General features: G+C 41.4%; 1 protein-coding gene across 1 annotated transcript in view; it reads left to right on the top strand.

Moving 5' to 3' along the window:
• The window catches only part of LOC105525922 (glutamate dehydrogenase 1, mitochondrial-like), a 36,305-nt gene that overhangs the window by 20,814 nt on the left and 3,512 nt on the right, over positions 1-11,979 (top strand). The window contains exons 8-14 of the mRNA XM_011961721.1: positions 1,495-1,589; positions 6,462-6,641; positions 8,244-8,381; positions 8,470-8,607; positions 9,037-9,117; positions 10,008-10,131; positions 11,216-11,307. Coding sequence (XP_011817111.1) covers positions 1,495-1,589; positions 6,462-6,641; positions 8,244-8,381; positions 8,470-8,607; positions 9,037-9,117; positions 10,008-10,131; positions 11,216-11,307 — 848 coding nt within the window. The remainder of the gene's footprint in view (positions 1-1,494; positions 1,590-6,461; positions 6,642-8,243; positions 8,382-8,469; positions 8,608-9,036; positions 9,118-10,007; positions 10,132-11,215; positions 11,308-11,979) is intronic.

Here is an 11,979-nt window from a genome sequence, read left to right as displayed (position 1 = left end):
GCAGTGAGCCGAGATCATGCCACTGTACTCCAGCATGGGCAACAAGAGTGTAACTCTGTCTCAAAAAATAAAAATTAAAAAAAAAAAAAAAAAGAATGTATCTGTTTTTCAGCAACTACTTGGTTTTTTTGTTGTTGTTGTTGTTTTTAAGATGGAGTCTTGCTCTGTCACCAGACTGGAGCTCACTGCAACGTCTGCCTCCCCAGTTCACGCAATTCTTCTGCCTCAACCTCCCGAGTAGCTGGGACTGTGAGCACACGCCTCCACATCCAGCTAATTTTTGTATTTTTAGGAGAGACAGGGTTCACCATGTTGGTCAGGCTGGTCTCAAGCTCCTGACCTTGTGATCCGTCCTCCTCAGCCTCCCAAGGTGCTGGGATTACAGCCATGAGCCACTGTGCCCAGCCTAATAGTTTAACCATTTTTTAAGTTATATTTTTCGTTTTGTAAAAATGAGTTTGTATTTTACAGTTGAAATAATATAGAAAGTTATAAACAATATCTATATGGGGAGGAAGAGAGAAAGGGCAAGAGAAAGAAAATTGTAAGTGGGAACATGTTATACATGCTGTATGAAACCTGCCCTTTTCCATACATATGTTCATGATAATTCCAAGTAATTTACGTGGATATAAGTTACCCTTTTTAATGGCTGTTTAGTACTTTGCATAGATATACCATAGTTCATTTAATTGATGTACAAGATAATTAGGTTGTTTTTATTTTTACTACGTTTGAGAGGAGTATTTCTGCACCTTTACAGATTTGAGTGAGCGTCACTTAACATGTTTTTATCAGAGATCTTACTGTAGCCATCAGTAGTAGTGCAGTCAGTGATTCCTGTTATTGCCTGTAAGCTAATCTGTTAGCCTAAAACTTTAATTTGCTATGATCTGGGGAACTGAAAGCTAAGGCCTAAAATTTTATGTGCTGAGTGTCGAATAATAGGTCAAAGCCACGTTCTTCCACAAGTAAAATAATATGGGGCTTAACACAATTGCTTTAGCAATGTGACCCTCTCCCCTTTTTCTCTACTTGGTAAGGAGGGCTTATACCCCCACTAAGCAGCATGTTACTGTGCTGTCTCATACATGTCAACTCCCTAACCGTAATAATCCTGCTTATGTAGAACACAGCGGTACTCTTATCTCTAATTGCATGGTAGTGAAATGAGGTCAAGAGCGGCTAAATTGATTATCCTCTGGTCACACTCAGAAATCCTATAGAGTGGCTTGTATCTGTTGTACATAGCTAACTTCCAAACATAGAGCAAGTAAATGCCAGTGGGAGAAATTATTATGTAATGTTGTATGTGTCTTAGTTTTATAGTGAAACATTTAATGAATATTTCTGTGACTTTGATTAGTTACCTAAATGAGATCTAAAGTTTTCTAGTCATGGTAACTTGGTTATTACAGAGACTTGCAAGGATCTTTGTGTTCGAGAAGAATTTTTCTTAAAAACTGGTGTACTGCTCTTTCCCTCTGCCCCCAGGTCCTGGCATTGATGTGCCTGCCCCAGACATGAGCACAGGTGAGCGGGAGATGTCCTGGATCGCTGATACCTATGCCAGCACCATAGGGCACTATGTGAGTACCCACCGGAAGCCCCGAGGCTTCTGCATTTGCTGTCTACAAGAATTAACAGTTTGACTGATTATATCAGAATCCCTGGGCTTTTCTCTCATTCAATCATAATCTTGATGTGCATATTATTTTATGTCTACTTGTCTATTCTTAAATCGTAACGAACACAAATGGTGCTTTACTTATATGCTGCCCTATACTTGTCACTGGGATAGGACACTTACTGACCAGGGCAGCCCACTCTGTATGCTAAGACACTAGAACATATATCAAGAAGCATTCAATTCTGATTTTTCCCTCAGAGGGCTTCCATTTAAAAGAGGGACTAAGGCGCATAAGCAGATAAGATATGGAAATAATGTAATACAACGGTGGAGATTATGAATTCTGAAATAAGACTTTCTAGAGGAGATATTTGGGCTAGACCTGGAAAATGGGTAGAATATGAACATCTAGAGATTTGGTGGATAAGAGGAAGAGAAACAATAGAGTTCAGATTGTCTGAAGGTAAGGCATATTTATAAAGGTAGTAGAAAGTAAGAGTGAAGGCTGGATGCCGTGGCTCATTCCCATAATCCCAGCACTTTGGGAGGCCAAGGCAGGTGGATCACTTGAGCCCAGGAGTTGGAGAGCAGCCTGGACAACATGGGGAAACCCTGTCTTTCCAAAAAATACAAAAATTAGCCAAGCGTGGTGGTATACACCTTTAATCCCAGCTACCTGGAAGGCACGCTTGAGCCCGGGAGGTTGAGGCTTCTGTGAGCCGTGGTTGCTCCACTGCAATGCAGCCTGAGCAATAGAGAGAGACCCTTTCTCAAAAAAAATAAGGAAAGTAAGAATGAAGAGGTAGATGAACCAGGACAAAAACACCAAGCACCAGGGTTTGTGTTTTACGTGGTAGTCAGTGGAGAAACTTTGCTGATCCTTCCTGGGGAAGAATAGGCTGGCAGCAGTGTCCAGCTGTGCTGGCACCAGGAGAGAACCTCCTGTGGTGTCAGCGCCTTTCCACCGAGCCCAGGAGCCAGAGGACCAGGAGAGGAGCACTGGCATGTGTGAGGCGCGTGACAGAGAGACTCAGCAAAACTGGATTGGATATATGTGGAATTAAGGAAAGGGACCAGGTTGGGTCACAGAGAACCAGGAGAACCTGAGTTTGGGGACTGAGCAGAGGTAGTACCACAGAACTGAACATGAGAGGAAACATAACTCCTGTCCCTGAAAGGGGTGCAACCTTAAAAAATGAAACATTTGAGGAATAGGAAGAGAAATGGAGTCAAAAAATACATTTATGCCTACTACATGCAGGGCCACGGGTAAGCAGGTATTCACTACAATTGGGATAAATTGCTGGAAGTTGTTTTGAAGCTATAAAAAAGAATAACAGGCCCATCCAATCCTCTCAATACTTTCAAGGTAAGGTCAGAAAAGGCCTCCTAGGAGGTAAAACGTTCTGGTCTGCACTCAGACGGGTGTGTGGGCATGGACTAGGGGAGGGGTAGTGGCAAGTGTTTGGAACAGAAGGAAGTACCTGAGGGAAGGTTCTGAAGTTCAGAAGCTGGGTGAACTTGGGAGGCTAAGGACTGACTATTGTGGGCAGAGTTGAGAAAGATAAAGGTGATATAAGAAAGGCCAGTAGAAACAAGGGTCAGGCCAGGTTACTGCTTGGTAGGTGACTGTGAGAACTTTGGTCTTTGTCCTGAAAATACAGGGAAACCAGCAAAGAGCTGGTTTCAAGCAGGTGTGACTCAGCTAAGTGTGCATTTGAAGATTTAAGGGCAGGAGACTACTACAGGGGCCCAGACTGCAAGGGGATATGAAGAGGGAAACAGGGCATGAAGTATAGCCTCCAACTAAGAAAAATGGCACTGGAGAGAAGCAGAAAGAAGATAGCTTGAAAAGTGGCCGTTACCCAAAGAAAAAGGTTTTTGTTGTTTTTTGGCAAGTTTACTGGCTGTGAGCCACAGATTCACTGGTGCAAGAGAGAGACAATGCTGAAGAGATGCAGGGTGGTAGAGGTAGTGAAGTCCCCCAGGGGAATAAAAGCCTGGGGAATTCTTTTCATAGTGAAAAGACGGGCCTTGGAGAAAAGGAAGAATGTGGAAATGGGGACATTTCCTGAGGTGATGTCATGCCGTGGCTGGGAACATGGGCAGACCACCTGAAGTCCAACCCTGGCACCTTCACCCGTCAGTTCTGTGACCTGGGAGTCTCTGTGCCTCCATTTCCTCCTATGCAAAATGACAGTAATAATGGTACCTACTCTGTGAGACTCATATAAGGATTAGATGAATAATAATCTAATGCACTTAGAACTGTACATAGCCGTTAGTAAGTACCAGAAAATAAATATCTATAAGTATTACATCAGGTAAATTATACAACCCCCTGAAATAAAACAGGAACGATAGAGACCCTTCAAGAAATTGTGGTTTCAACTGCCCCTCCCAAAAAGGCCAGTTTTCCCACCTGTCACCTTTTTATGCATCCTTCCCTTAGCCATTGATTTTAGGTTTCTTATCACTTAAGGAAAACTGTTCACCAGTATAGTCCAAGGGGCAGTGCTTCAGAAGACTTTATCTTGCTGTTAGCACTGAGAATAAGCTACAAATAACATACCGCCAACTGGTTTGCACTATTCAATGTAGAGTCTTGCTTAAAAAGTACAAGAGACCAGCTGGGCGTGGTGGCTTACGCTTGTAATCCCAGCACTTTGGGAGGCGGAAGCAGGTGGATCACCCGAGGTCAGGAACTCATTGGACAATGAGGTCTGGGTGTGGTCTCCTGATTTTTTTTTTTTTTTTTTGAAACGGAGTCTCACTCTGTTACCTGATCTCAGCTAACTGCAAACTCCCTCTCCCGGGTTCAAGCAATTCTCCTACCTTAGCCTCCCAAGTAGCTGGGATGACAGGTGCCTGCCTCCATGCCTGGCTAATTTTTTTGTATTTTTAGTAGAGAGAGTGTTTCACCATGTTGGCCAGGCTGGACTCAGGTGAAGCATGGCCCCTTGAACTACACTGATGAACAGTTTTCCTTCTTTCAGTGATAAGAAATCTAAAATCAAGGCCTACGGGAAGGATGCAATTGTTTTTGTTACTCATTTCTAGATGTGAACTGGAACATGCCGCCCTTTTTCTCCTAGCCCCACCTGGAAGTGCAGTGTTGGTGGGACAATGTATTCTTCTCTGGGCTTTCAGGACCATTATGTATGCTGGGGGAGGCTGGCAGTTGGCGCCAGGCCTGACCCCTGACAGTATTTCCTTCAGCTCCAGCATTTGCATTCTCACTGTTGAAAAGCATTTGGCACTTGGTTTGCATTTCTGTATTCGTAAGTGTTAATTATTCACGAAAACAAACTGTGGGAAAACTAATTTTATAAATCACTTTACTAGATTGTATTTCCCTTCCTTTCTTTCATGCTTTTTGTTGGTAATTATACAAATAATATAATTCTAAGTTCTCTGTGTAAAAATATTTAAACAATGCAGATAAAGAACAGATCACTTTTTAATTCAGCCAGCTGGAACGTTAGGGGTGTGTTGGGAGTTAGGGGTTTGGTGTGAAGTAAGGCATTTTATTTTGTTTGCATGGAAAGCGAATTACTTCAACAAGTTTATTATTTCATACTTTTGCCACTGACTTAAAATTTTATACGGATTTTCATTTTGTATTGATTGCCTGTATAAAATAAGACTGTCTCTAGTTTCTCCTGCTCTACCAGTGAGCTTACTCTGCAGTGTTCTGGTGGCCGTGTTTATAGTCTAATTGATGCCTTCGAAGGGAAGCCCTCCTGAGCCCCATTCTTCTTTTTTTTTCAATTACACGTGTTTCTGAACAAGAATATATGCACATCTTCAGTTGAAAGAGGAAGGAAAGATGGGTGGTGAAGACTGCTAACCCCATCTCCACTTTGCAGAGCTAACCACTGCTACCAAAGATACTCTACTCACACAGAAGCACAGACTCTCACCCACATATACCTTTTTAAAAATATTTCGTTAAATACTTTCGTTAAGTCTACTCTTAGATGAACTTGAATATCTTGTTATATTAAGTATCAAATTATATTAAAAACTTCTTTTTAAAAAGTGGCAGAAGACAACATTGAGTCTTCCCATCCAAGAAAATTGTAAAGCCTCTTCCTGTCTCAGGCTCTGTTTTGGTGACACACTCAAGTCTTAGAGTAGATTTTAAGACTCGTGAATGAGATGTGTATGTACCTTGATTTAGTAGTGCTTAAATACTTGTTGAAGGAATGATAGCTTTTAGGCTAAGCTAGCTCTACTTTTGTGATGTTATTTGTACTTACTTGATGTTCAATCCCTACACTCTGTTTCTTCTGTCAGAAAATATAGTCTACTTTGCCGGGCTTGGTGCCTCACGCCTGTAATCCCAGCACTTTGGGAGGCTGAGGTGGGCGGATCACCTTTGGTCAGGAATTCAAGACTAGCCTGACCAATGTGGAGAAACCCCGTGTCTACTAAAATTACAAAATTAGCTGTGCGTGGTGGCACATGCCTGTAATCCCATCTATTCAGGAGGCTGAGGCAGAAGAATTGCTTGAACCCTGGAGGCAGAGGTTGCGGTAAGCCAAGATAGCACCATTGCACTCCAGCCTGGGCAACAAGAGTGAAACTCTGTCTCGAAAAAAAAAAAAAACAAACAAAATATAGTCTATTTCATTGTATTTTCTAGGAACAGAAAGCTGAAAAAGTGAGTGTTGTCTCTATTGGTAAAAGTGTACCTTAAATACATTCATACACACACACACTCCTAATTAGCATTAAATGAGAACGTGCTTTGACTTTAATTCGTTGTATTCGTTCAACAGAGAAATTGGACTTGACATTTCATTCTTTCAATTACTCCCTCTTACAGGATATTAATGCACACGCCTGTGTTACTGGTAAACCCATCAGCCAAGGGGGCATCCATGGACGCATCTCTGCTACTGGCCGTGGTGTGTTCCATGGGATTGAAAACTTCATCAATGAAGCTTCTTACATGAGCATTTTAGGAATGACACCAGGGTTTGGAGATAAAACATTTGTTGTTCAGGTAAAAAAAAAAAGTTTCCTTAATAACTGATAGACATTAAGTATAGTTTTTAATGTTTTTAGAATTGTAATTTTAAAATTCAGTTATCTCAAATCTCTTAAATTTTAGAGTGGTGGTTTTCAGAGTAATAGATCTTTTGTTTTTTGAACCTTGGTATGATTCATCTAATTAGAACTGATTTAAGTATCTCTCAAGTAGATGTGAAACTGTTACCAACTATCACCAAATTCAACCAAAATATTGGTCAGTATTCAAACTTGAAATTCTATCTAAAAGGGCAAGTCTCTCAACATAATTTTCTAAGTTTCGCAAGTATGTAGAAAGTTTTATGTATTCACCCAAATTTATTTGATGTGGTAACATGTGTTTTACTTAGGAGAATCTTAATTAAGTTGAAATTGCTTTAAAATAGAAGTTGTGACTGGGCACAGTGGCTCATGCCTGTAATCCCAGCACTTTGGGAGGCTAAGGCAGATTGATCAGTTGAGGCCAGGAGTTCGAGACCAGCCTGGCCAACATGGTGAAACCCTATCTCTACTAAAAGTAGAAAAATTCAGTCAGGTGCGGTGGCTCATGCCTGTAATCCCAGCATTTTGGAAGGCCAAGGTGGGCAGATCGTGAGGTCAAGGGATGGAAACCATCCTTACCAACGTGGTGAAATCCCATCTCCACTAAAAATAGGAAAATTAGCCGGGCGTGGTGGTACGCGCCTGTAGTCACAGCTACTCGGGAGGCTGAGGCAGGAGAGTCGCTTGAACCCGGGAGGCAGAGCTTGCATTGAACCCAGATCATGCCACTGCACTCCAGCCTGGGTGACAGAGCAAGACTCCATCTCAAAAAAAAAAAAGAAAAAGAAAAAGTAACCGGGCATGATGGCGGCACCTGTAATCCCAACTACTCGGAAGACTAAGGCAGGAGAATCACTTGAACCTGGGAGGCGGAGGCTGCATTGAGGCAAGATTGTGCCATTGCACTCCAGCCTGTGTGACAGAATGAGACTCGGTCTCTAAAAAAAAAAAAAAGTTGTATTTGTCCAAATTAGTGATATCCCTTTTCACAACATACGACATCTGATCATCAAGGACTGAGGACCTGGTGGTGTACTTAACACCACTGCCATTGATTGATTGATTGAGATGGAGTCTCACTCTGTCGCCCAGGCTGGAGTGCAGTGATGCAATCTTGGCTCACTGCAACCTCCACCTCCCAGGTTCAAGTGATTCTCCTACCTCATTCTCCCAAGTAGCTGGGATTACAGGGACAGACCACCATGCCTGACTACTTTTTGTATTTTTAGTAGAGACAGGTTTCACCATGTTGGCCATGGCTGGTCTCGAACTCCTGACCCCAAGTGATCCACCTGCCTCAGCCTCCCAAAGTGCTGGAATTAAAAGCATGAGCCACCATGCCTGGTTGTCACGTTCTTAAACAGAGAATTTCATTGTTGAAGAGAAACCAGTTAGTACATTGTTTCTTTTGGCAAAAGAATTTTGAGAATTGCTCCTAAATGAACAGAATGTGGATTTACATTGGTCAAAATATGACTCTTGCTGTCTATACCAGGACTTTAATTTTTGTGTCATGGATAATTGTTCTTCACAGGGATTTGGTAACGTGGGCCTACACTCTATGAGATATTTACATCGTTTTGGTGCTAAATGTATTGCTGTTGGTGAGTCTGATGGGAGTATATGGAATCCAGATGGTATTGACCCAAAGGAACTGGAAGACTTCAAATTGGTATTAATACATTTTTATGGCATAGACACTAAATATAAACATTTAAACTCTGGTGCAGCTATTAATTGTGATTTTCAATCAATGGCAGCAACATGGGTCCGTTCTGGGCTTCCCCAAGGTAAAGCCCTATGAAGGAAGCATCTTGGAGGCCGACTGTGACATACTGATCCCAGCTGCCAGTGAGAAGCAGTTGACCAAATCCAACGCGCCCAGAGTCAAAGCCAAGGTGACAACATTATAGAAACCGGAACCAACATTATCAATGTGAATGATGTCGGGGGGTCATAGAAGAGTCTGATTGAGTTTTCTCTTTCTTTTTAGCAGCTTTATTGGCATATATTGCACATACCATACAGTTCTCCCATTTACAGTAAATAATGTAATGGCTTTTAGCTCCCTGCACAGAGTTGTGCAACCATTACCAAAAGAAACGCATCTGCCTGACACTCCTGTAAAAAAATTAAAAAACCTAGATAAATAGAAAAGTAAAAGGTAGTTTTATACACTTTGCAGAGCAAAATAACCTCTATTTAATTTTAACTGAAGCTGTACTTCTCCCCACAGGCCCTTGTTCATATATGCACATCTCTTGCCCTCAGTGGAGGGGATTTGACGGTGTTGTTGGCATTTCTCTATGTTCCTGACTCTCTTGCAGATCATTGCTGAAGGTGCCAATGGGCCAACAACTCCAGAAGCAGACAAGATCTTCCTGGAGAGAAACATTATGGTTATTCCAGTAGGTCATCTATATTGATTAGGCTTTATATGTACTTAGAATCATAATTGTCTTTTGCAAAGAATTTGGAGGAAGAGAGGAATTATTAGTCTCCCAAGCTAAATGGAGTGAATTCATCTTTATTTCACTTTTGAGAAAATATAGTAGAAGCATGGTTAATTCTAAGCCTGTCACTTTTCACTGTGATCTAAATATTTATTCCAATTTCACGGTCTTTACTGAATGTCTTTAACTTTCTAAGAGTCTGATTATAGAAATGTGTGCTGTGTTAGAAACACTATTCTAACTTAAGTTCTAAGATTTTCTGTTTGATTCCTAACCTTATGCATTTCAAGTGCCCCTTCTGGCTTTACTCAGAAAACTAATATGAGGCACACATGCTCAGGTTTTTTAGCAGGTAAGCATGAGTCTACACCAAAAAGTTATTAGAAATTAGTGTGGGCTTGGAATGCATTTTAAAGAACCCCCTTTGCTGAAAGCACTTAAGACATTTAATGTAACTGAAATGGGCTACCCTTAGGTAATAGGAGAAAGAATCCTGTCTTCTAAGAGGCCCTGTGGATGGTCCATTCCAATTGGTTGGTGGGCAAGCCATTTAGTTTGAGAACTTCTGGTAGAGAAGAGGCTCTAACCAAAGACTATTAACATTCATTGATTAATAAGCCAAAAAATGATTTTTTTCCCCCAAATAGAAAAAGCATTAGATGGAATTGGGTGGGGTGGGGAGGAGTGTTAAATTAAGTGTGAAACTCCTGATACTAGCTAAAATATATTTGTGATAGTTGAAGTTCAGTCTACCTTGGTATTGAAATTAAGGTCTTAGGTTCATTTTAAGCTTTTACTAAAACCATCAACTTCTAATTTCTTTGGTGTCTTATTTTTGTGTATAGGATCTCTACTTGAATGCTGGAGGAGTGACAGTATCTTACTTTGAGTGGCTGAAGAATCTAAATCATGTCAGCTATGGCCGTTTGACCTTCAAATATGAAAGGGATTCTAACTACCACTTGCTCAGTGAGTGTCGATAATCTTGTTCACCAAAACTCATCTTTTGAGCCAGCTAAAAGGCTGTAAAAAGGTCCACTTAAGAGAACTTATCCCTTTGGGAGAGAATTGAGTCTCAGAAAAGAAAATAATATTTTGTCTCATGAAACTTAGACCAAAAATGCACAGTGTCTTTCTGGATATTAACTCTCCCTTGTACTTATATCCAGATTTTTATTCTGTGATGTAATATTCACAGAATATAATTTACTTTTCTTTTTCTTTCGTTAAGAGGGAGTCTCGCTCTGTCACCCAGGCCGGAGTGCAGTGGCGTGAACTCGGCTTACTGCAGCCTCCACCTCCCAGGTTCAAGCAATTCTCCTGCCTCACCCTCCCAAGTAGCTGGGATTACAGGCACTCGCCGCCATGCCCGGCTAATTTTTGTATTTTTAGTAGAGATGGGGTGTCACCATGTTGGCCAGGATAGCCTTGATCTCCTGACCTCATGATCTGCCTGACTCAGCCTCCCAAAGTGCTGGGATTACAGGCATGAGCCACCATGCCCAGCCAATAATATTTATTTAAGTGTGATTTTAAAACCCCACTGTCAATACTCATTTCTGTCTCTGGTTGCTCTAAATAAAGGCCTATCTAGTGTCAAGAATTGTTTTTGAGACTCCTGATGAGAATACTTGTTTTTCTTTGACTAGAGTAAGCTCCACAGTTAAGAGTAGAATTTCTCATCAAGCTGAAATGAGACCAAGACCTCCTACTGAGCTTCTCTACTCAGCCCACTGTGAGAATCTGGGTGAAGTGTTCTGTCTGTTTCCTTTTCTTTTTCCCCCAACATTTTCTTTTTAATAGAGCCAAGGAAAAACCCTGGTAATGGGTGTTATGGAAACACAGCAGTGACCTAAATCCACATTTATGTAGGAAATTGGTGATGTGTTTTATTCCTTCTTGACTGAGTTTTAAATGATTAACCCTTTTATGTCTTTAAAACTCTGTATAAATTTTTGGGTTACAGTTATAGTTTGGGACTACTTTTGATTCTACTTTTTTTTTTTTTTCTGTTAGCAGTATCTTGATCTCTTGTTTTTTGTTTTTTCTATAGTGTCTGTTCAAGAGAGTTTAGAAAGAAAATTTGGAAAGCACGGTGGAACTATTCCCATTGTACCCACGGCAGAGTTCCAAGACAGGATATCGGTGAGTGTGCTCACCCCACAGTTGTACCACACCATGTATATGGTGAAACAGTTGTACCTTTATTCTAGTGACAGTGCAGATCGGTGCAGCTCTTTGGAAAATGTGAAGTTATTAATGTGTTCCTGCCCTTTGGTGCTATGATAATCTCCCCTCTGGGAATTTATCGTAAGAAAATAATTCAAAAGAGGAGGAACCACTCCATGCACGGTGATGTTACTGAAACTATGTGTAGGCCTGGCACGGTGGCTCACGCCTCTAATCCCACCACTTTGGGAGGCCAAGGCGAGCGGATCACCTGAGGTCAGGAGTTCAAGACCAGCCTGGCCAACATGGCGAAACTCCGTCTCTACTAAAAATACAAAAAATTAGCCGGCCATGGTGGCGTGCTTGTAGTCCCAGCTACTTGGGAGGCTGAGGCAGAATTGCTTGAACCTGGTAGGCAGAGGTTGCAATGAGCCAAGATCGCGCCACTGCACTCCAGCCTGGGCAACAACAGCGAAACTCCATCTCAAAAGAAAAAAAAGAAACAGTGTAGACAGTTTTTAAATTTGGTTTTATTTAAAGTTCAAGGGCAGGGAAATGACTGAGTTATAATATATCTTTTACATCTTAGGAAATATTCAGTCATAGTTTAAGAATATATTACAATGGTTGGCCGGGCGCGGTGGCTCA

This window comes from Colobus angolensis, unplaced genomic scaffold (genome assembly GCF_000951035.1).
Source record: "Colobus angolensis palliatus isolate OR3802 unplaced genomic scaffold, Cang.pa_1.0 Scaffold567, whole genome shotgun sequence".
NCBI lineage: Eukaryota > Metazoa > Chordata > Mammalia > Primates > Cercopithecidae > Colobus > Colobus angolensis.
Note: the sequence above shows the minus strand (reverse complement) of the source record. Positions and strands in the feature narration are given on the sequence as shown.